This window comes from Hyperolius riggenbachi, chromosome 9, assembly GCF_040937935.1.
Source record: "Hyperolius riggenbachi isolate aHypRig1 chromosome 9, aHypRig1.pri, whole genome shotgun sequence".
Lineage (NCBI taxonomy): Eukaryota > Metazoa > Chordata > Amphibia > Anura > Hyperoliidae > Hyperolius > Hyperolius riggenbachi.
Window position 1 is genome coordinate 120,990,465 of NC_090654.1, and position 26,229 is coordinate 121,016,693.

At 44.3% G+C, this 26,229-nt stretch overlaps 1 protein-coding gene across 1 annotated transcript in view; it reads left to right on the forward strand.

Moving 5' to 3' along the window:
- Positions 1-1,048: 1,048 nt before the first annotated feature.
- Positions 1,049-26,229, forward strand: part of LOC137531726 (cytosolic phospholipase A2 zeta-like) — a 106,106-nt gene continuing 80,925 nt past the window's right edge. Inside the window, 2 exon segments of the mRNA XM_068251684.1 lie at positions 1,049-1,201; positions 21,784-21,856. Coding sequence (XP_068107785.1) covers positions 1,079-1,201; positions 21,784-21,856 — 196 coding nt within the window. The 5' untranslated portion in view covers positions 1,049-1,078.

A 26,229-nucleotide genomic window follows, 5' to 3' on the forward strand; every position in this document is an offset into this window, starting at 1 on the left:
ATAAGAAAGTTAATGGTGAACACATTAACCATTTAAGCCTTTTGGATGTAGCTGCTACGTCCAAAAGGCTGCTGCTGCGCGCACCTGCGGCTGATCGCGTGTGCTCCTGCATGCTCCCGCATCACCGCCCGTTAGTCCGGAGATCACTGAATGAGAACGCAGTTCTCATTCATTGATCTAAGTCCCCGTTAGAAAGACCGACGGCTCCTATGAGAAGCCACGGACGTATTAAAAAAAGACAAGCCATCTTGTGGCCAAATAGTAAAACTACATCTGCATACTTTTAATTAATAAACAGATGCACTATTTCATTTAAAATTAACTGTTTACCTCCCACACTCTCCAAAAAGTACCCAAATAAAATGTTTAATTAAAAAAAATTACAATTACAAAACAAACCATAAATAGTTACCTAAGGGTCTGAACTAATATGCATGTCAAGAGGGTATATTACTATTATTTTTTTTAAATTATAAGCTTGTAAAAAGTGATGCAAAACTGGAAAAATGCACCTTTATTTCCAAATAAAATATTGGCGCAATACATTGTGATAGGGACATAATTTAAATGGTGTAATAACCATGGGTTTAATTATAGCAGTATGTATTTTTGAAAGCTATAATGGTCGAAAACTGATAATGATTTTTTCCATTTTTTTTCTTAACATTCCAGTTAAAGTGCATTTAGAAAAATGTACCACCCAAAGAAAGCCTAATTGGTGGCAGAATAATCAAGATATAGATCAATGTGATAAGCCCCCCCCCCCCCCCCCCCACTATGGTGCTTCACATTATTAGCACTGCTGTTCCTTTATCGATGGTGTCTATTTTGGAAATCACATCCAGTTCTGTTTCTGAACACAGACTGCTTGTCATCACATTACAAAGCCTGAGTCAGGCTGAAAATAGCAACAAGCCACCCACGCTAAAAGCCCGAATCCTGCTTTACCTGTGCACTTACAAGTGGCAATCACTTACAAGACCAGCCTCTTCATTTAATGTAGTTTCTCTTTGCTGCGGCCCCGCCCCCTCAGGGGAGATCTACTCTTCTTCCCGAAGCTCCCCGCAGAGGGAACGCGATGTTTCATGCAGCTGTCAGCAGTTTACCTGCCCGGGCTCTGCCGGTGCTGGCTGCTACATTTCTATGGAAGAAAGACAAGAAGACGAGAGAGCGACAGGGACCGAGGCCGAAAGGCTGGAGGGTGAGTGTCCAGCCATTGCCAGCAAGGAGGGTCACGGCTCGACCTGTAGATCACCGAGGAAGGATCCTTACAGGGAAGGGCGCTGGGCAGGCTGTTAATTATTGCTTTCTATGCCGTGACATTGCTGCACTCGTGTAGAAATCACAGCAGTTTCAGAATACAGCATAGGAGGTCATGGCTCAATTCATTCTTGCTCTGAGCAGAGTATTGTAAAGGATTAGAAATGCATCTTTCACAGAGTGCTCCCTAGAGAGGCTGCCCAAAATACTGACAGCTAAATTATTTTGAAGGACACAGTTTGGCAACTGATCCTCTAGTAACCTTGTTAACTATAAACAAGTTCAACCAACCTGACAACATGACCGACCAAGCGACTGCACAACCTGTAGTTTCCTCGCACCAACCACCTGAGCGACCAACTCATTTACATACTGCGCACACAAGCTGGAAGACGGACTGCTGATATGACCGCATTCAAAACAAGTACACGTTGTTCAAACGACTGGTACTCAAGCAACCAACTGCACGATATCGGCCCAACAGTGGTGTGAGTTGATCTGCAGGTTGGATTGGGCAAACTGTCTATCAGTAGCTCATCTAGTCATTTGTCACATGTACACACGCCCAACTATCGTCCAACAGACCAAGTCTGGACGATAGTTGGGTGGAAAAGTTGCACATGTGTACAGTGCTGAAGTGCTGAAAAGGATCTTTCAAACAAGCTGACTTGACATTGTGGAAAACTTACAGATCAATTTTCATTAACGTTTTTTTTTTCAGCAAACCTTTACAGAAAAAAGTGTTCAATTTAGGCACCCTGCCTAGGTAGAGGGAAGCCCCTGGATAATCCAGAGGTTTCCCCGACCGTTACTCCACCAGGACCAGTCAAAAAACGTTGCCAAGCGCTTGTCAACGGCTAGCACATGCACAGTAACTCAGTCTGGGTCCGTGCCACTGCCCATGCCTGAGCCGCCTGCAGAGTAGCATGAACCCGATCAGGCTTGCCTATTTCTGCTGAAGCCCAAGTGAGTCTGTGCTACTGTGCAGTCATACTTTGGGGGTCTGAGCGCTGGATCAGCCTAAGGGCCCATTCACACTACAGCACTTTTCAGGCGATTTCTGCATGGCTAGCGTTTTGAAAAGCGTTTGGTCAATGTTAGGTATATGTGGCTGTTCTCATTTAAGCGTTTTGCGTTTTTCAGCGATTAGCTGAAACGCATAGCCTGCACCATTTTTGAGCGATTAGCGCTTCAATGATAAAGATAGAAGCGCTTCAAAATCGCCCCAGAAGCGCTGGGCTGTTCACAATAATCAGCGTTTTTCCTGCGCTTTTACTCAGTAAATATTGCAGATTACCCATAAAACACAGCAGTTTACCCATAAAACACCTGTTTCCTGTGAAGTGGCCATTTCCTGTATGGGAGAGCGACACACGTGCAGTAAAACGCTGCAAAACGCAGAAAAACGCGATCCCATACAGTTAAAAAACGCTCAAAATACTATTGAGGAAAACAACAGAAAAACGCTCAGCGTTTGTGTTTAGCGATTTGTATTGTGAACAAAGCCTTAAAGAGAGTCTGAAGCGAGAATAAATCTCGCTTCAGACCTCATAGATAGCAGGGGCATGTGTGCCCCTGCTAAAACGCCGATATCCCGCGGCTTAACGGGGGTCCCTTCACCCCCAAATCCCCTCCGTATAGCCGGGGAGTGCTTCCGCATTGGGGCAGGGCTAACCGCCGCAGCCCTGCCTCATGCGCGTCTATCAGACGCGTACCTCCACCTCTCCCCCGCCCCTCTCAGTTTTCCTTCACTGAGAGGGGCGGGGGAGAGGCGGCGATGCGCGTCTGATAGACTTGCTGAGAGGCAGGGCTGCAGCCGTTAGCCCTGCTTCCAGGAAGAGAAAATTTTACGACCAAGTTTTGCGGGGGTGGGTTTGGGGGTGAAGGGACCCCCGTTTAGCCGCGGGATATCGGCGTTTTAGCAGGGGCACACATGCCCCTGCTATATATAAGCTCTGAAGCGAGATTTATTCTCGCTTCAGAGTCTCTTTAAGGAGGAAGACCGAGAAACCTTTGGAGGATCCAGAGGCTTCCCCCTCCCGAGTTAAGTATCTAGATTTATCATATGAAACCTCATGTGTGCTTGAGCTGAACTATGAAAAGTACTTCAGTGTAAAAGACAACCTCCTTATGTGGGTCAAGCTGACACCTAAGGGCCGGGACCCACTAGCAATTGACAGGGTTTCCGATTGCAGATTCGATCACTGTGATCGAATCTGCTGTGAAATCGTCGCGCAAACGCTGACAGAACGATCGATTTCTGTCCGAAATCAATCGTTCCCATCGATTCCTGTCGATCCATCCGTGCGGAAGATTTTTCTCGATCGCCGACGGGTCGGGAGTGCGTCGATAGCGGCGTTCGAATGCCCGACGACCGACGCAATACAGCGGAGATACATTACCTGTTCCGGCTGGCACGACTCCCCCGGTCTCCACTGTCTTCCAGGGCTGCAGCTTCACTGAACTTCCTGTCCCGGCAGGAAGTTTAAACAGTAGAGCGCCCTCTACTGTTTAAACTTCCCCTGGACAGGAAGTTCAGTGAAACAAGCCAGCCGGACCGGAGACCAGCGCGGAGAAGAAGATAGCGGAGACCGGGGGAGTCGTGCCAGCCGGAACAGGTAATGTATAGCTGGCGGGCAGGCGGCAGCTCCACAGATTGTGATCGGTTTCATGCTGAAATCAGTTCACAATCTGTTTGCAGTAAAGGCAGCCATCCGATTCCTCTCTGATCAGATTCGATCAGAGAGGGATCTATCTGTTGGTCGAATCTGATGGCAAATCGACCAGTGTATGGCTACCTTTAAACATGAGGCTTCTTTTACACTGCAAATTGAAATTCCAATTTGCGTTTCCATTTTGTAATCTTCACTAGATGCTAGCAACACAAGAAAAAAATTACAGCATGCATCGCATGTAAAATCGCATTTAAATCAGAATAGCCTGTGGTGTAAAAGAGCCCTGATTTTCATAGCGATTTGAAGGAACGCAATTTATTTTTCTGCATTCCTTGCATTGCAATCGCTTTGAAAATGCTACAGGCAGTGTGTTTGCGATTTCATACAAATCGCTAGCACTGTATTAGAATCACCCTCGTAGGATTCCACTGTCATAGCACTTTGGTAATCACTGGCGATCAGCAAGTGGGTCCCAGCCCTAAATGTTTATTAGCTGTGCATGCAGATCAACACTCTCCAGACTTTATTGGTTTAAATAACTACTATAAATTCCATCTTAGGGCTGGAACCCACTAGAGCGATTTTGTGAGCATTTAGGGAGTGATTCAAACCGCTAGCAATTTCCCTAAACGCTCAGCTAATGTTAATTGATGGGCCAAATTCCACTGGACCGGTTGCGATTACCAAAATCACAAACGCAGAACATGCAGCATTTATGAGTGTTAGCAATTAGTGTTAGCGTTTCTGCAAGGTAAAGTATATAAACGCTGGCATAATCGCTCGTCAAAACCTACACAGAGCAATTTTGCTAGCGTTTTTTATATTACTGCACACTGTAAGAAATTAAAATTAATTAAAAGGATCAATCAGAATTAAAAATGCTAATCGCTACACAACCGCTGCCAAATTGATTACACTTTTTAAAATTGCTACCGAAAAAACTCATGAAATCGCTTACAAACCGCTCATACACAACGCTAGCGATTGTGATTAGCGATAGCGTTTTGTAGTGGGTTCCAGCCCTTAGTCAGATTTGATTTTGTATGATTTATGTTATACAATGCAAAATTTAGTATGAGAGAAGCAATGAGGCACTAACTAAATAGCTATGTGCACGCAGTAGACTGGTTGCCACAAACAGTTGCTTATGGTCAGGCCTGTTACAAGCAGGGGAGATGTGACAGTCAGCACACTTGTGGTGATCTGGCACCCAAGGCTACTCCCTCCCACAAGGGCCCGCCAAACACTGTAAGTGTGCTGTCTGTCACATCTCCTGCTTCCCCTACACAGCGTAGGTAACCAGAGGTAACCTTAGTACTGAAGAGAAACCAAACCAAAAAGAAGTTTTGACCATATTACACCCATATTATAAATAGAAAATACAACAATACTACCAGCTGCTCCTCCACCATTGTTTAATATGTTTCATTAGTGGGTTGCTGCATGAAATTCAAGCTACCACTATCCTTAAAAATGCAAACGCTTGAAAAATGCAAACGCATGTGATTTTTCTGCAATTTTGTCTGCACTTGGAATAATTCCAATATTTGTACAGCACTTTTCTCCTGTTGGATTCAAATCGTTTGCGAGGTAGCTATTAGGCCTGGGGCACACCAAAACCCGCTAGCAGATCCGCAAAATGCTAGCAGATTTTAAAACGCTTTTTCTTATTTTTCTGTAGCGTTTCACCTAGCATTTTGCGGTTTTGGGAAGCGTTTTTGGGGTAGTAGATTTCATATATTGTTACAGTAAACCTGTTACTGAACAGCTTTTGTAACAAAAACGCCTGCAAAACCACTCTGAACTACCAATTTTCAGAGCGGTTTGCGTTTTTTCCTATACTTTACATTGGAGGCTGAAACGCCTCCGCAATCCAAAAAATGCCTCACCCCGGGAGTATGCGTTTCAGCAAAACGCCTCCTGCTCTGGTGTGAACCACCCCATTGAGATACATTGACCAAGCTTATCCGTAGCCACAAGCGGCTGCAAAAACGACAAAAAACCCGCTCGGTGTGCACCAGCCCTTAGAGTGTGCTCAGAAGCAGTGTTAGGAAGTCTTGCCCAAGAACTCCTACTGAATAGGTGCTGGCTTAATGAGATTTGAACCCAGGTCTCCTATGTCAGAGGCAGCGCCCATTACACTATCCAGCCACTTGTGAGTGTGGGAACCTGTGTAGTAGTTGTCCCAGCATGGAACACGATCACTGCCTTGGCAGAATGTCCGGGGGAGGGAGGGGGGTTTGGGGCTTCAACCTTCAGTTAGTTAAATTAATGGTTGTACTTATAAAAAAGATTAAAATAAATTCAGGATGTCACATTAATATTGAATGTTAATTATTGTGCAACACATGATCAATTTTTGATTTAGGTTGCTTTAAGTAGCTAGAGGTGCCTCTAAGTATTAGGTAGCTAGAAGTGCCCCCAAATATTAGCCAGATGTACACCCCCAGTATTAGGTATCCAGGGTTCCCCCAAGTATTAGGTAGTTAGAAGTGCCCCCAAGTATTAGCCAGATGCACACCCCCGTTATTAGGTATCCAGGAGTGCCCCCAAGTATTGGGTAGCTAGAGAAGTCCTTGAGTATAGTTATCCAGAGAGAGCCCCCCAGTATTAGTAGCCACATGTTCCCCCTTCCCCCCAGAGTCAGCTTCTGAATATAGGAAGCCAGAGGGCCGTCCAGTATTAGGCAGACCCAACCCCACCCCCCTTCCAGTATAGTAATCCAGACATGCCCACACTATTGGGTAGGCCCCCAGTTTAGGTAGCCAGATGTGCCCCCAGTTCCGTTCCGCCCTGTAGCAGTTCTCATCACCTTTACGCTTCTCATTACATTTGTAGGTTTCACAGCATTTATTTAATGTTGAACATAAAGCATATTATAATCGCAGTGTAGTGTTATTTTATTTGCTGACCATCATCCAGTTGTGCTGCCAAGAGAGTTATTAGTATTACACACAGTGCTACTGCCAACATCAATACACCAGCAGCCAAACCTTAACAGTCACATGACCTCCATAGGGCAAAGTCATATATGCCAGCGCTTGTTAGGGCTGTGCCTGCTCTGGCCATGTAGAGCTATGTTTAGGAAACAGCATGACTCAGCATGCAGAGAAATTATGACATAACAGTTTAAAAAAAAGTTCAGTGGGTAATACTTAATTCTCCTTGTGCCCATTGGGAAAAAGGTTACAAGTAAAATTGTCAGCCTGTATCCTATTAAATGGGGCTTCCGGAGTCCATCATGTCACCTCCCAATACATACCCCACCTACTTCTGACCACCGGATATCAGGATGAGCCCCTTTTCCTTGACATGGGCAAGGATATTTTGCAAGGGGTGGGGGAAGGGTTCCCATCCCTTCTTATGGGACACCTCCATTCCAAGGAATATGTGGGCTGGTATATTCAGGCATCATGCTGGTTGGCATTTTCTATCAGTGCCAGCCTGCTCTTGTGGCTAGGCATTAAAACGGTTTTGTTTTTTTGTTATACAAAAAAAAAAAAAAAAAAAAGAATGCTAAATACACTTTGGTGGTAAAAAAAGGGGCATCATTACAACCTCTGCACTGTGTCTTATGTTTTCTCAAAAGCTAAGGAACTTTACTGAATGATAGTAGTAGAGGGAAAAAAAGAAATCAATACATTGCAAAGTGAGACTTTAAAAAAATAGACGGATCAAGAAATGATTGATATTCGCCATCTAATTAATTAATGTTGTTGTGACCCTGCAGGGCATCATCTTTACTGCTGGTAGATAAGGGGGAAAAACAGCACCAACTACCAATATCTATAACCACACCCACTAAAACTATAATAGGCTAAATGGTTGTTGTTTTTTTAAATATATACAGCATAGAGGGAAATAATGCTTGCTCGGCAAGTTGAAAACAGCTGTTATTTTCTACAGTGCAACAAGGTTCGCAGATAGCAAACTGTCAGGACCATGGTCATATTGTGGGAGGGGTTTCACCACAATATCAGCCATACAGACCCTCCAGACAAGGTAAAGATTTCTCGTGGGAAAGGGGGTATCAGCTACTGATTGGGATGAAGTTCAATCCTTAAAATTCCTCTTTAATGCTTATCCTGCCTCATTTTTGCTGTTAAAGAATGCCTCTTGTAAAAATACCAATTTAATTAAAAGAAAAGAACATCTGGATGATTAAAAAGAAAAAAAAAAACGATTTCTCCCAGGTAATTTTTTTTTTACAGGTAACTTTTTCTCAAATCATGCTAATATATATCTGCATGTGTGAAGGTGCCTATTAATAGTGCAATCTCACAAACGATTGACTGTACGATTGATCAGATCAACTACTGTTATGCTACGTACACACATGCGACAACGATCGTTCGTTGTCAACGCCGAACAAACTTTTAATTGATGAAAGAACGACCTAAGTAAAGTTCGTTTTAAAAGGTGTGTAACGATCAGAACGTTAGAACGAACGTTACATCACGTAAAAGCAACTATTGCGCCTGCACATAAAAATGAAAAGTTCCATGAAGAAATAGTGAAATGCGCATGTCAAGTCTAGTACGAATGACCGTTTCCAACGATGTACTACTTTTGCAAACGATTGTCGTTGGAAAAAATCCGCCAAGCTAGATCGTTAGTTTTTAACGATCTAGCTCGTCCGTCGTTAGACTTAATAGTCGTTGGCTGCTTTTTTTTAAACGATCGTCGTTTGAAACGATCGGGGAACGATCGTTTCAAACGACTATAGTCGCATGTGTGTACGCACCTTTAGTGTTCCCAATCAATAATGAAGGATCGTACTCCTAGGACAGTGGTTAGCAACCTTTTTGACATTGTGACACATCATGCCAAATGCTCAGATCTCTGTGACACATCACATATGTATAATAGGAAAAATACTATTAATAACCACGAATGGATGGAAAGAGTGCATTATCCTGAATACACTTAAAAATGAAGGCTTGAACCTTTCAGGAATATTAATAAAAATAATCAGTGGGACAGTTATCCCCCCAACCCCCCCCCCCCCCCCCCCCCCCCGCCATTTAGAATGATAGCACATCACCAACAATTTGCACTACACATTATAGCCGCAGTGCGCCCTCCCCCAAAAAAACACCCCCTGATCTCATGTGTAGGTGCTCTAATATAGGTTGCCAAGCATAGGTGCCCCCAGTATAGTCAGTTGAAGGTCTCCATCGCCCCCATAGGTAGCAAGGCATAGGTGCCTCTAGTATAGGTAGCCATGTGTTGTGCCCTCAGTAAAGGTAGCCAGCGCTATAGGTGCCCCCAGTATAGGAAATCAGGTGTAGGTGCTCTCAGTATAGGTAACCAGCTATTAGGAGCCCCCTTGGAAGCCGGCGCCCTGAGCGACCGCTCTGGTCGCACAGGTCAAAGGCCGGCTATGCCACTACGCAGGGTGCGCATCATACCATTACTGCTATGATGGCGCCCAGCTTAGGCGCACGCCACTCAGCACCGCTCACAGAAATAACCTGCTTTGCATTTTACACCATTCCTCCTTATTTCTGCACACTCCCTTTGATTTGTAAAAAGACACATTGGCCTATTTATAAGAAGTGTCTTTTTTCCTAAAGAATACTGCTGTGATGCACAGTAATGTTCCTCTTCTGGTTGTTGTCAAACCAATGAGCTGAATCAGGTCACACAGTGTTTGACACATCATATGACCTGGATAACCAATGAGGAAGTGAGAGGACAACCTACCCTGTCCTTCGAAGAAATCCTTGTGACAACCACGGAATGACTGAAGGGCAGCCATGTGATTGGGACTTCTAACTTTATTCTGTTTGTGTTCCTATAGTGGACAGAGGCAGTCACCACTCAGAGGCAAGCTTGTCCTCCTGTATGATTATAAGAGATACCATTACTTGTAAAGCTGGTCACTCCACACAACCATGATTGTATGTGTATGAGGAGATGTGATCCCTCTCTGATCAGATTCAGATAAGAAAGATTGATCTGTTTGCCCTATTGTATTGTAATCTAATGCTGGGAATACACAATGAGATTTTTCAGTAGATTTACTGTCCTATCTTATTTTCAATCGACTTTCAGATTGATTTTCTTATCAATTTCCATTCACTTCTATGAGAAATCAATCAGAAAAAGATCGAAAATAAGATCGGACATGTCGGAAATTATCTATCGAATCATCTGTCTGCTGAAAAAACTTATTTTTTTCCATTTGATCGAATAGTCAAAAAAAATCGAACCAATATACCATAAACTTATGATTGAATTTTCCAAAAATATAAAATAATTGAATACAACACATCTATTTGACTTTTATAAAAAAAAAAACATAACAAGGGGGCGTGGCTTGCTGATAGCGCAAGCAGGACGCTCTTGAGTTGAGCTCCGCTTCACCGCCGCTCCCAGGCTATGAACAAGCACGTTTCAGCTCACCGTTTCGGTCCCACATGGGCGGTAGGAGAAGCAGGAAGGAGCGGAGACACTCTGGACACTCTCGTTCTCCCAAAATCCATAGTTATTTTAGTCCGACCACCCGCTCGCTGAGCGCCGCTGAAGGTGCCAAGATGGCGGAGGGGCCTCCCGTACAGGACAAGGCCGCAGTCAGGCCTAACGCTGAACAGATTCCGGAGGCAGACGTTTCTATCCCTCCCCTCCACGGTCTGAAGGCTCGGACTCCTATGTTGACGCAGAACTGGAGGAGGTCAAAACAGAAATCCGCCATATTGGCCACTGAGTAGAAGAATCAGAGAAGGAGATAGAGAAGCTGGAAAAGAAACAGAAAGACCACGATGCAATCTTGGAGAGACATACCAACCAAATTAAGGATATATACAGGAAGATCGACGACCAGGAGAATAGGCAACGCCGCAATAACCTCCGGGTCAGAGGGATTCCGGAATCCACCAAGGTACAGGACTTAATTCCCACATTAACGGGCATCTTTAATATGTTCCTCGGAATCCCCAGTGACTCCCCCATTGAAATGGACAGAGCTCACCGTACCCTGGGCCCCGTGAGCACAAACCCAGACCGCCCGAGAGACGTAGTGTGCCGCTTGCATTACTATACGGTAAAGGAAGCTATCTCGTTAGCTGCACGGGACAAGGGCCACGTTGATTTCGATGGCGCCAAAATCACCATCTTGGCAGACCTATCCCGTCTCACTTTGCAACTACGCAGGGCGGTTCGCCCGCTCTTGGAGGCCATAAGAGCAAAGCATATTCCTTACCGCTGGGGATACCCTTTTCAGCTCCTAGTACACCACGATGGGAAATCGGCTGCCTTCTCCTCGCCAGATGACCTAACGAAGTTCCGGGAGATTCTTGGCCTACCATCGGTAAAGCTACCCGCCTGGCCTCTGGACCCCCCGTCTCCTGAGACGCCCCCGGAGGCTCTACAGCAGAGAAGCAGATGGCAGACTGCTGGCCGCAACAACAGGAGGAGACGCAGATCATCAGATAGAGAATCCAGATCAAGCCTCCCTCCCTCACCGCGTCAGGGGACGCCATAAGGGCCTAGCTGTCCGAGCTGCCGCTACCACGGAACCCCGGGGACAGGATAAGTACTTTTGCACATTACGTGCGTTTGTCTGTTCTAATTGGCCTTCCCTTTTTTTTTTTGTCTCTCCTCCACAAAAACCCGATGGTCCACTGGACCGGGCCCGTACTGTGTCTTCGATGTACTTTACAGGAGGACGGACTCATAGGCCACAGGCTCCAATAAACAGTCTTCACTTGTCCGCCCACCAGGCTTCATTATGCGGACTCATCCTCTTAAAGGGTTATTCAATATGGGTCCTCCTGTTCATACTCTTTTCAAGTATATACTAGAAGGTTACATACTGTTCGGGTTTTTCCGTTTCTCCCATACCCTCCTTTTTACTTTTACGGCCACATACACTACCGGGTCTGATGTTATAGACTCCTAGCCAGGGCCTCCACCTTAAATAGACTCACTGTTTGAGCTGTGCGATATTTACCATTACCTCACTTGCCTGGGAGCCCAGGTGTCGTAACCTAGTGTGTTATCGGTCTCCTCGCTCCCACCCATCATAGTCTAGTGTTTCTAGACTTTCCACTAATCGTGATTACTAACTTTAATATGTTTATTAAGTTGTGCATTTTGATGTTTTATGTTCCTCTTGCTTTTTATATATCCCACTTTCTCTCAGGAAATCCTTTGCTTACATTAATTATGTTCTTTGCATGGCCGGTTCTTAGACTCCACATGGCCAATTGGTACAGAGGGGTCAATGAGCGCTACCTTAAGCTTCACCTATCTCAGATATGGCAGCTGACGTGAGAAGGGGTTCAGGGGGGGAGATGTGTGGATGTGCCTCCTTTAATGTGAAAGGTTTTAACAACCCTACCAAAAGATCCCAGATCTTACATAGCATACATAAAGCCAAATTTAAAATCTTAATGTTACAGGAAACTCACTTCAGGTCCGATAACTTCCCTATGATTAAGGACCGGAACTATACCACATGGTTCCACAGCACCTTTCCAGACTCCAAATCAAAGGGTGTCTCTATTGGCCTCCACAGGTCTCTCCCCTTTTCAGAAGTAGAAACTCTAGTAGACCCCTTGGGTAGATACATTTTTGTTCACTTGAAAATATGCAGTAAACAGTATACAATTGCCTCCCTTTACTTGCCTAATCAGAACCAGGGCCAGACCCTCCTAAGATACCTTTCCAAATTAGAAAAATTCGCCAAGAGTCAAGTGATCTTGGGAGCAGACCTGAACTTATGCTTAAACCCTGACATTGATTCCTCTGGGGGACACTCGAGTATACCTTCACACATACGCATAAAAATTAAAAACAAACTATTGGCGCTCAGGCTAGTGGACTGTTGGAGAGTACTTCATCCCAGGGACAAAGACTACACATTTTTCTCAGCCCCTCACGGGTCTTTTAGCAGGATTGATGTTGTCCTTCTCTCCCACAGTCTACTGGATAAGGCTGTCTCATCCCACATTGGGGTTAGACTATGGTCTGACCACGCTCCGGTCTCATGTGGGCTAGATATATTGGGAGGATCTAGGAGCTCATATTCATGGAAATTAAACCTCAATCTTTTGAAAGATCAGGAATGCCTAGATGATGTGAGTAAAGCAATAAAAGATTTCATCAGAGTTCATGAACCTGATGACACTTTGGATACCTTTAAATGGGAGGCACTGAAGTGCACCATTAGGGGGGTTCTTATTTCTCATGGGGCCCGACTAAAGAAGGTAAAGGGGGCTAGGTTGTCTCAACTGTTTGCTGAAATTGCAGAATTGGAGGAGAAACTTAAGAGGGACCCCACCAATTCTCAACAATTGACTCTACACCTTAATACCTGTAGACAATCAGTCCTATCTATCTTGGATGAGCATACATTGGCTCAAAGGGAGAGGTTCAAGGGGGTCCTATACGAGAAGGCTGATAAGTGTGGTACAATCTTGGCAAGATATCTCCATCCCAGAAAAGGTGCTACCTACATTCCTTCCATTGCCACAAAGCGAGGTCCCCAGGTACACAGGGCCAACCAAATTGCAGACACGTTCAAAGCCTATTATGAAGAGCTATACAATATCAAAGGAAAGTTCTGTGACATGAGTCCACAAGAGCTGTCCCAAAAACTGATAGCATACATACAGAAAACTGCACTTCCAACTTTGGATGAGGCCACAATTAAAACCTTGGAGGAGCCACTCTCAGAAGCAGAGACCCTTTCTGGCATAGCTATGCTCAAACCCGGGAAGTGCCCAGGACCAGACGGCTACTCTGCTGTCTTCTACAAGCGCTTCGCTTCTGACCTGGCCCCCCTGATGACTAAGGCGTTCAACGCTATATCTGAACATAATCCCTTCCCATATCAAGCTCTACAAGCACACATCGTGGTCATTCCCAAAGAGGGCAAGGATCCCAGCTCCTGCAGTAGCTACTGTCCCATTTCCCTGATTAATTTAGATATTAAGGTATTCTCTGAGATAATAGCAGAAAGGCTGAAACCCAGTTTACCATACCTCATACACACGGACCAGGTGGGTTTCACATCCTTCCGTGAAGCAAGAGACAATACTCATAAATCTATCTCAATAATTCACAGAGCTCAGAGAGACAAAATCCCCCTGTGTGCCCTTTCAGTCGACGCAGAGAAGGCATTCGACGGGATTCACTGGGGATTTCTGAAAGAGACTCTTATACAAATAGGCCTAGGCCCTTCCCTCCTTCATAAAATTCTGGGACTCTACAGCTCCCCCTCTGCCAGAGTTGGAGTAAACGGAATCCTGTCGAACTCCTTCCACATTGGCAACGGGACAATACACAAGATGCCCCTTATCCCCCTTGTTATACATACTGTGTATGGAACACTTTACTAATGCCCTGCGAGCCAATCCTGATATTAAGGGTCTACACTACGGAGACCATGAAACCAAACTTTCCTTATACGCAGATGACCTGCTTCTCTACATATCAGAACCCCTTACCACGTTGCCTTGTTTCCTTAAAGTGAACCGAGCACCTTTTTAGCACTCAGGACATTTCTATAGCACATGAAAAATGCATGCCAACAATCTGTTTCATTATTAAAATAAACTTTCATTTACCTTTGTATTTTACAATCAAAGTAGCAGTATTAGCCTGTTTCAGCAGACCTGACCGTCCGCAGAGCTCTCAGGACGCTAATTCTTTTATTGAGCTAATTACCCATAAATAAACAATAGCTTTTCTCTCAACAAAGGGGGTGGGTATTTAGGACTGTTTGACACACACTGTCTTTGAAGAAACAGTCCTTCTGGGTAATTAGCTCAATAAAATAATTAGCGTCCTGAGAGCTCTGCGGACGGTCAGGTCTGCTGAAACAGGCTGAAAATACTACTTTGATTGTAAAATACAAAGGTAAATGAAAGTTTATTTTAATAATGAAACAGATTGTTGGCATGCATTTTTCATGTGCTATAGAAATGTCCTGAGTGCTAAAAAGGTGCTCGGTTCACTTTAAGGGGGTAGGAGAATTTGGGGCCCTCAGCAATTTTAAGATGAACATATCCAAAACGGAGGCTCTTGAAGTAAAATTGATAAATAAAATGGCCACCTGTAAGCCATTTTGCCGTACTTCCTTTGTTCTATACAGCATAAGACTAGTTCTCTTCTTTCACATGTTTTCATGGGCTTGGAATGTGCTACTAGTAGAGATGTGGCGAACGGTTCCCGAACCGTTCGCCGGCGAACATCTCTGAATACATGGGGCTTTTACTACTTCCGGGTCGCTCTGACCCGGACGTCACGCACATGCGCAGAGAGTGCCCGGCAACAGGAGCGCGATCTAGGACGCGCTTCGCCGGGCAGCGCAGGCGTACTACTCCGGGTCAGAGCGACCCGGAAGTAGTAAAAGCCCCAGAGATGTTCGCCGAGCGAACAGTTCGCAACATCTCTAGCTACTAGGGATGATTTGTCTGTCTTGTAGATAAGGATGGCGCTGTGTGAATCTCACCAGTCAAACTAGCCTTAAATTAAACAAGCTACGGATGAAACATATACCTCTAATAATAATTGACTGACTGATCTCATCCACTTAAATATTAATATGTATTCATGTATTCATTTATGCTGTATTCTGTATTCCAATAGTTAACTTAGAGATTGTGTGAGGATCCAATCAGGTTATTGGTAGGAGAAATGATTGTAATGTGTAATTTGGGGTATATGACTTCAGCTATGAGCTTTGCAAGTTAGACATTGCTTTGCTATGATTCAGTGCATGTCTCCTGTACAGTAAATAAACCAATACTTTACTTTCAAGACATCGATTTGTGGTATTTCACAACACTCTAAACATCTCATTGCCCCCTGACATACTGCAGCATATCCAAACCTCCTTTCCTTTTAGATGGGTTTCAGGGGCTCTGAAATACCTGGGGATCCTTCTTCCATCTGACCTTACAACCATTTTTGAGCTAAACCTCCCTCCTCTAGTGGATAAAATAAATAAGGATCTAATGACCTGAACTAAACTTAACCTTTCTTGGCTAGGCAGGGTTAACGTGATTAAAATGGATATCTTGCCAAGGTTGCTATATGTTTTCCAAGCCATTCCGGTGGAGATCCCAAGATCCTTTTCCAAAGGCCTCAAACAAAAAATTAGCTCTTTTCTCTGGCAGGGTAAGAGGCCCAGGACCAATATTAATCTTCTCTTTAGGGCTAAGGAGGATGGAGGGGTGGGTTTGCCCAACTTTGCCACATATCACGACGCTGCAGTCCTAACTCTGGTCCTTGACTGGTTCTATGGCAGGGACCAAAAGCAGTGGGTTAGCTTAGAATCCAGCTTAGACTCATTTGACCAACGTGCTCTCCTATGGACCTCCAAGGCTAGGAGGCCTGCCCCTAATACCCTTCAATTTTGGTCCGGTGTGGTCTTGAGCAGATGGGACAGTCTGTCCAGAAAGTACAACCTCTCACCTATCCCCAGCCCCCTTACACCCATCTTAGATAACGCAGATTTTGGACCTGGGGTGCTTAGGAAGGATTTCTTGGGCAGGGGAAGAGTTAACTGGCCGCAAATCAGACACTATATTGAATCCACCTCCCTACAGCCACCAGAGAAGTGGAGAGGCTCTGAAGAGACTTCACCCCCAAACTGGTTCCTTGTTATTCAGCTCCGCCACTTCTACAACTCCTTATGCTCCCAAGGAAATGTACACAGGCGCTTATCCCCGTTTGAAGAGCTTTGTTCTAGGGCCTCCTAGCCTCTTCACATGCTCTCCCAAACTTATAAAAGCCTAATTGCTGACTGTGGGGACCTGGCTCTTCAAAAACTACAGGAATCTTGGCAGAGGGATTTGGGTAGGGAAATAGATCAAGATGACTGGGACAAGGTTTATGTCTTATCTCACAAAATGTCTCCCTCGGTATTAGCCCATGAAAGGAATTTTAAACTATATACTAGATGGTCTAGAGACCCAGCCAGACTAGCTAAATTTGACACCAATACCCCTGACACGTGTTGGAGATGTGGGACAGAGATAGGCACTTATTTCCACATATGGTGGCAGTGTCCTTCCATACGCCCTTTCTGGCAGAAAGTATTCGACCTGCACGAAATCCTATATTTGCAACCTATGCCCTGTACCCCTGAGATTGGTTTACTCTCCATTATCCCAGGCTCATTGGCAGTAGCTAAAAAATCAATCTTTAGATATCTCTTGATATGTGCTCGGCTGCTCATTGCCAGAAATTGGAAATGTCAATCTGCCCCCTCGATCCCAGATTTGATCAACCAGATGAACCACATAAAGAGAATGGACGACCTCCTCCTGTCTGCCCAAGATAAATATAATGTGTTTACCCTAAGGTGGTCAGTGTGGATGGACTTCTGTGACACAGATGCCCTCTCCACTTTCCTGGCATAGGCACTTACCCATGCTGGTCTCCCTATCGCTAACTGCCATACAGACAAATCTCCTCGCACTCTCTGCATTAAAGCACATTTTTCCTCTGTACAATCCACTAAATCTTCTCTTATAGCAGTACCCTAGGCCTCATTTTAATGTGTTATGCTATGAACATCATTCACCCAACTGTTTCCTGAGATGATCCTGTTTTTCCTCCCCTTCCCGTTTTCCCTCTCTGTCCCTCCCTCTCCCCCCTCCCCTTCCTCCTTTCTCCCTTACCCCTACCACTCCCCCCCCCCCCCCTTCATTTAAAATAAAAATGTTAAATGATGACAGTGGCAATATGTTGCATACAAGATAACCTGTATTATGCAATTTTATCTGCAAATTGTTGACATTTGTATTTTGAAGCTTTACTTTTAATAAAACTGATTGTTGGGGGAAAAAAAAAAAAACATAAAAAATTTTGTTTTTTTTCTTAAATTTTGTATACAATCAATTTTATTGAATCGCATGTGGCCACCACAGTTCACAGTAGTCAGTTGCATAATGCACACATTAAAATGTGTGTGAACTGCAATGGAGACGGGACGTACAGGCCTGGATTTACCTCACAGGAACCTATAGGCACAGATGTCCTGGAACCGCCCTCCATGAACGTACAACCCCCCCACCAACTGCACCACAAGTGTGTTAGCTGGCCAAGATGTCACTTCTGTCTTACTTCCCTTGCCTGTCATAGGTAGCTACAGGTGCCCCTTAGCACCAGGTAGCCAAAGCTACCCTCAGTATTAACCTCCTTGGCGGTTATCCCGAGCCAAGCTCGGGGTAACTCGCGCAGGAGGATTGCTCTGGCCCTCCTGGGCCGATTTTTCGAATTTTTTTCCCTACACGCAGCTAGCACTTTGCTGATGGACTAGCCCAAAACCTGTCGGTAATGTCAGACTTATACTAGCTACTGTAAGTGACAGCTACATAGGAGAGAAGTCATTTATGGCTCATTTTACTCAGGAAGAAACAAACTTCTTATTTGTATGAGTTTTAAATTTTAAGATTTTCGCGACAGTTCCTCTTTAAGTAGCTAGAGTTTCCCTCAGTATTAAGTGTCTAGAGGTGCCACTGACTGAAGGGAGATCTCTTCAGTGGAATGCCGAGACATTGGTGAGTAACCTCTCATTTACACTCTGCTCGGGATACTGCATAGGTGAGGCGAAAGGGAGACACTTGGGGAGGGGAGGGAGCCGCCTTTCCATCACCAGGCACCTGTAGGCACATGCCTAAAGTGTCTTATGGTAAATCCGGCCCTGTGGACATAGATAATAATTCAGGGCCTGCAGGCAGCAAGTTAGAATAATGCGATTCGTTACAATGTAGTTCTGTAAACAGCCCCATAGAATTGTATGAGCAGTGAGTTGACATGCAGGAATATTCTGCAGCGTAACTGATGCACTGTGAGCTAGCTCATAGTCTAAAATAGATTTTCTTGGGCTTGTGATGTATTCTATTGTTCAGAATATGAGACGCACTTTTCCTCCCCCAAAAGTGCGGAAAAAAAGTCCCTGCTTCGTATAGTCCAAATACAGGGAGTCCTTGATGTATGGACTCCCTGCATTGTCCCCCTGTCCTCTTCTGCTCCCCCTGTGCAATGTAATTTGCAGCAGCAGCCACAAGTATCTCTCACCTGATCTGAGGGAGCCCACAGCAATCAGCTGCTTTCCTCTTCCTCACTCTTCCTCTTCTTCCTCTAGTACCAGCTTCTGATGATCTCGTCATTATGTTGCCGTTGCTAATTACAATGCATGGGGAGAGCATAGGAGGACGGGGTGAACACACGGGACACAAATGTAGGACACAGAGGGAGACAAATGTAGGACACAAACAGAGGACATGTGGGACACAAACAGAGAACACAAAAGTACACAGAAGGACACCAAGGAGGACGGAGGACATCAGGGGGTTCACGTCTGGAATTTTCGACTGTAAAGTCGGAAAACCACTGCGCCTGTACTGGGCCTGCACAATACACTCCTGGTGACATCAGCGGGAGCAAGGGTGCAGCCGCGCTGGCGCAGTGGTTTTCCGACTTTACAGTCGGAAATTCCATGAGTGAACCGGAGGTGGGGACCGGAGCTGCGCGGGCAAAGGGCGTCTGCGAGAGACGATTAGGAGCCCCAAGTAAGTTTAACTCTTTCCCCCTTCCACCTACAGTACTCATTTAAAACACATATAAAGTAAACTGGCCCATGGGGAAACAGACATAAGGTTGCACATTAATTGTTTGTTCACTTATAACTGACAGCATTCAGTGTGAATGGAAACCATAATAATAGAAATAAGCTGAGTGACTGAATCAGAGGTTACCAGCAGTAAAATTGCATAAGTACATTTTCAGTTGTTTCAGAGACAGGGGTCCATATGCAATTCACTTATTCTCCTGACTTTTCTCCTAGGATATATTGTCAAACTTATCAATAAAATGATTTTAAAACCAACAGCAAGAAAGAAAATTCTCAATTGTTTTAATAGCACATTTTCACCTACTTTGGTACTTTTTCAATTATAAAGTGCTGAAAAGTTATTTTAACTCGAAGGTGAAAAAATTATCTCCTAGGAGTCATTTCTCTCCTGATATTTTTACACTTCGTCATAAAATGACTTTTAGGCTGCTTTCACATCAGGGCGGTAAAGTCGCACGTTACAGCAGCCCCTAATGCAGAACAACTCACAGTAATGAAAAATCAATGGGCTGTTCACAGTGCCCACGTTGCGTTGGAGTATAACGCTGCACGTTAAATGAAAGTGCAGCATGCTGTGCGTTATAGTCGTATTTAGCAGCGTTACAATGTTTGCACATGCTCAGTAATGTTTTAGTTTTTTTTTTTTTAAATGTGACGCGTGCGCCGTTTTCGTTCTATCAGTATGCGTCAAAAAGTACGCATCAAGAGACGCATAACGCAGTTCAATATAACGTCCAACCAAAACTAACATGCGTTGCGTTAGGGGCACGTTATGCGACCTTAACGTCGCATCAAACGCAACGTCTTAGTGTGAAAGAGCCCTTAAAGGGAACCAGAGCTGAAAACAATAAAGAAGTTTATACATACCTGGGGCTTCCTCCAGCCCCATACGAGCTGATCGATCCCACGCCGCCATCCTCCTCTGCCCGCAGCTACGAGAACCGGCTCCACGCTGAACCGCCAGTCTAAGCGTAGCAGAGGTGCGCTTTTTGCGTATCTCTGCAGGAGTGTATGGAGAGATACGTAGAGGGCGCACTTCTCCTGCGTAGCCGGCTCCGATGATGTCAGCGACGAGAGCCCGTTCTCGTAGATGCGGGCACCGGTGGACGGCGGCGTGGGATCGATCCGTGCATATGGGGCTGGAAGAAGCCCCAGGTATGTATAACTTCTTTTTCATTTTTTCATATATAGTTCATCTCTGATTCCCTTTCAACCACCAGCAAACAAGAAAATACTCAAAATAATTTTGATTATACTTTTTCATTACCTTTTGGGAACTTTTCAATTGTAAATGCTGAAAAGCTAATTTAAAGAAAAGATGAAAAAGTTAATTGCATATTGTTGACCAAGATGTAATAAGGCAAAAGCAAAGCAGAATATAGGGCCGGGACACAAAAGAGCTGTTTCAGCCACGCTGTGTAGTTGCCGGTGATTCCAAAAGTGCAAGGCTAATGAAAGTCAATGGAGATGGAGGTCAATGGAGGTGATTCCACAGGAGCAATTACAATTTCCCTAAATCGCGACAGCATTTTTGTAGCGTTTGTGCTTTAATACAAGGTATAGGATCCCAGCAAAATCCCTTTTCAATTGCTGTACAAAGCAATTTTGCAGTGATTTTACTACCCAGAAAAAAAGGACATCATAAATTGCAATTGGTGTACAAATCGCTGGCATTAATTTCAAAAACTATTATATTATTATTATTTAGTATCTATATTGAGCCATCATCTTCCGAAGTGCTGTACAGAGTGTATTGTCCCTTAGCTGAGCCTCAGAGGGGCTCATAATTTAATCCCTACCATAGTCATATGTCTATGTATGTATCACGTAGTGTATATATCGTAGTCTAGGGCCAATTTAGGGGGAAACCAATTAACTTATCTGTATGTTTTTGGTATGTGGGAGGAAACCGGAGTGCCCAGAGGAAACCCATGCAGACATGGGGAGAACATAAAAACTCCATGCAGATAGTGGCCTGGGATTCAAACCGGGGACCCATCGCTGCAAGGCGAGAGCTAACCACTATGCCAATGTGCTGATTTAAAACAAGGCTTTAAATTGCCAGAAATCATTCTAGAAAACACTGCTAAAATTGCTCCAAAGAGCGCTTAGTGATTGCGTTTTGCGATTTGTAGTGGGTCACAGCCTTTAGCAAACAATGGCATTATCTACAGTTATATGACTTACTTGTAAATCAGATGCACAATTGTTGGAAAGTATGTTTTGTCCAATAAGAAATGTCTATCTTTGCAGAAAGAAGTCCATCCATACTACAATCTGAGTGTGACGGTGCTCAGAGGCCGGAACATTAGTGGAACAGATTTACGTAAGTAACATTTCTCTGCTTTGTGTGACAGCTGGTAACCCCCAGAATGACTACACTGATTTATTTTTTTGACCTGGTACACACTATGCACTTTCCTGTCAGATTCATGGGTCGAATCGTTACTTTCCAACATGTCTGATCAGCTCCCGATTGATTACAGGATCGATTTTTGTGCAGTACTGATCAGAAAATCAATACTGTTATCGTTCGGGAGCTGATGGGACATGTCGGAAATTATCGCTAACTCTTTTGGAAAAGAAAGCTATGGGTGAGTTTTCTTCACAAAGACAATGCCACATACTGTATCTCTTTTAATTGCACTCCTTTTAGAAGATATTAATATTTTTTCACTTGACTCTGTTATTTTCTAATAAGAGGTTGATTTTGCCTTTGTAGTGTACGCAAACGCCTGACAAGAAAGCTCAGTTGCAGAGTTAACAGTTTCGCATCTGGAGCAGTTGTCATAAACCTCCCCCTTTTAAAGGGAACCTAAACTGAGAAGGATATGGCCCTCGATTCATCATTGTCTTTGAGATAACTTTTTCTAGTTTGTTAAATTACTGAATTTGAAGTTTATCGATTTCTAGTTGTATTCATTAAGGTTTTTCCGCATTCGGTGTGAATTTGATAAAATATCGATAACAATTCGGTAACCATTCGGTAACGTGTTGATATTTCCATTTTACAGCGGTAATTTAACACAAGGCCATAAGATTCCCATGGAATTGTGGGTAAAAAGCAGTTCTTTGAACACTACGTAGCAACATTCTGAATAGGGCTTAACACCTGGACCAGGATTCTGGAAGTGGTTTGGGACAATCCCACAATTTCGGCAGCTACGGCTTGATAGGAGCCTTTTCTGAAAAAATGTAGTGCAGCTAGCAAATTAGTTAACCCTGGCACTGCCTGTGTTCTCTTACAAGATGATTCAAGAGAAATGCAGATGTCCTGTTATAGCAAATAAATCTATTCTCTTGCAAATTGATATGGTTCTAGACCTTATTCTTGCCCTTCTGCGCCTTTGAATCACTCTCAGCTGATACATAACCACTTCACATGGCTCGATCTTCTCTGTCAGCAATGATCTGACAGGAATAACGACAGAGCAGTGAAGGAGATAACTAATCCTAAATGTAACGCTAAACCACGCCCACTTTCATTTTCATGCATTGCACTTTCTTCCGTTTTAACGCATCACTAACGAATGATTACCAAATTATTACCGAATGCTCGCTAACAGCTGTAGATAAATTTGATGAATCCTGAAATCAACTTAACGAATTCGGTATTTTACCGAACTGTCGTTAACCAATTCGATAAGTCTTGATGAATCGAGGCCATGGATTTTTCCTTTTAACCTCTTGAGGACTGCAGTGTAAAACCCCCCTAGTTACTAGGCCATTTTATGTAAAATTGGCCACTGCAGCTTTAAGGCCAAGCTGCAGGACAGAACAGCACAGCACACAAGTGATTCCCCCCCTTTCTCCCCACCAACAGAGCTTTCTGTTGGTGGGGTCTGATTGCTCCCCCATGTTTATTTTTATTTTATTTTTTTACAAATATTTTTGTTTTTTTTTATAAAAAAAAACCCTATTTCTTTAAGATTTCCCCCCCTGCCTCCCCCCGCCAGCCTATCACAGCGATAGGCTGTGATAGGCTTCAGCCTATTACCGCCGATCGCTTCTAAGTCCCCCAGGGGGATAGCCGTGTCACACAGCTGTCCCCAGTACAGCGATGCTGCTGATTGCAGCGCTGTACTGATGTAAACACGGCGGTTTCGCCGTGTAACAGTCTCCTGAATGGCAATCGCCGCTCTGAGACTGAAGGCGGAGCTCAGCTCCGCCCCTCAAGCAGGAGATGCACGCAATCTCCTGCAAACTGCTGCCCCAGGACTTTACGCTGATAGGCGTTAGGTGGTCCTGGGGCTGCCACCACGGCCACGCCCATCAGTGTGACGCAGTCGGCAAGCAGTTAAACAATACCAGTTGCTTGGCAGCCCTGCTGATCTCTTTAGCTGCAGTAGTGGCTGAATCACACACCTGAAACAAGCATGCAGCTAATCCAGTCTGACTTCAGTCAGAGCACCTGATCTGCATGCTTGTTGAGGGGTTGTGGCTAAAAGTGTTAGAGACACAGGATCAGCAGGAGAGTCAGGCAACTGGTATTATCTTAAAAGGAAAAATACACATCTTTCTCAGTTTAGGTTCCCTTTAAGCCTTGGACACATTTATGAGGACAGTTTCCCTGGAGGTATCGGGACTTGATCCCTCGGGCGGCGGGAATAAAGCTGTACAGAAGCATTGATAGCCTTTAGGTTAGCAACATGTTCTTTTGCTGTGCAAGTAGGAGTGGGATTGACGGAGCAGCACAGAGCAGGCAGGTGAATTGACAGAAAAGTGTCTTCAGCTGAGACGGTCTGCCAGACTGATCTTTGCCAAGGCCCCGGTCCCTGTACTCACGCTAGATTCTCTGCCGAGCTGGCTCAGATTGGTTGCTTTGGCTGAGAACCGGGTATAATGTGTACAAGGCCTTAGGAGCATCATCTTTCCAGGTAAGTTTCAAACAGACTGTTAATTGCTGGATGTCATACTAATCCTTAACCCATAAAGGGATCTGAGCAGTATTTTATGCTGTTCTGTAACCCCCTTGCCCATATAGCAGCCTCCATCCTCTTTCTCCCCTGCTGCACAGCTGGTTATTTGTATGTCCCTGGCCATTCAATGCATAAATCACGCAGCCGGGGATATACAATAACCAGCTAAAATCTGGGATAAGTATTCAGGGAATCTATTGAAAATCGATCGAACTGCAGAGTTGCACTGTTCGTGCAGTGCAAAGCTATAGGCTATCGATCTTCCAATGCTCTTGAGCCACCCCAAATAGTTGTTTCCATCCTGTCCAATCAATATTTTCAATCAGTTCGTAGTCAAAATTGATCAATAATCGATCTGACATTTGGTGGAATCGATTCCCAGCTGATGAACAGAATCTGATAGGAACCAAATGATAAAATTGATGAGTGTATGGCCACCATAATAATGTATAGTATTTTTAAATAAAATTGTGCTTCAGACGTTATCATCTCAAAAATATGTATTTCTCCCAGGCTTTAATTATCATGCTGTTTGAATAGGTCTGTGGAATAAGTGAAAGAGATGGAGATAATAGTTATCTGTAAAGATAGAAGCCTATCTGGGTTCTCCCTGGAAGGAAATGCTTCTCATTATTAGCACAGTGGGAAGCTGAAAACACCCTCAAAGTACATTTAAAGTATTGCTCCATTTTCTATCAACAAAAATATATGCCAGATCTCTATCATTTTAAAGTATTTGAAAGCCCCTCTCCAATAATTCTTTTTTTTTTTTTTTTTTCAGATTTCTTTAGGCCTCAGAGTTTCAGAGTTCGCGTTTCTCTGTGTAGCAGATTTTTTAACAACTTATGTCAGATAGATCACTTTTATAGTACCTGGTTAGAAGCCTATGAAATTGGCCATTCCTTGCATCACAATTTGTCATTGCTATAGGCTGCAGTCTTCTCAGATCGATTCAGTTTGTGCTTCCCCTTTAGACTCGATTCCCACTTGAGCAGATGCAACAATTGCTCTGTCCTTTTTGCATCCTCTGCGCCGTCTGCTCCATGTCCACCCAACTGAAGCGATTGTCTCTCACTGCAGCTTGCTCCTTCTGTACTCAGCCCGGAGGCCAGCAGGAGCATGGGACTCTCCATAGGCTGAATTAGACCAATTATCCCTAGCAACAGGGAAATGTTCATTGGTCCCCCGTGAACCAATGAGAATACTGCCTGGTGCTGAGGACTCCCATTAGTCCTTTGCAGTTGTGAACGGCCTGGTAAAAGTTTACCAATGAGCAGAGAATGAACAAAAAAGGTCCATTCTCTGCTCAAGGAGGAACAGAGCCTTACAGTTTCAACAGCACGATGATAAAAATCCATTACTGCATTTGGATTTTTATCTGCAGATGTTTAATTTCACACAAAAAGGCATTCTGAATATGAGCACTCTAAATATTGAAGTGTACCTGAACTAAAAAAAGAACCAAAACCCGAAATACTTGCCTCATTAGAGGGACAATCTCCTTACACCCCTCCATTGCAGTGCCAGCTCCCTCTAAAACATATTTGACATCATTGGGGAGTATGTTGGTCATGGCCGTGTTCCTGTCTGTGTGCAGGAGTGGCTGTACTGTGCAGGCGCCAGTAAGGTTTGCGCCTGTGCAGTAGAACAAAGCCGCTCTAGCAAGTCTTTTTCTTCCCTGCAGGAGTGGCTCTGGTTTATTGCGCAGGCGCCACTGTACTTGTGCAGACCCAGTAAAGCCGCACTCGTGCATGAAGAGAAGTGTGGCCATGATCAGAAA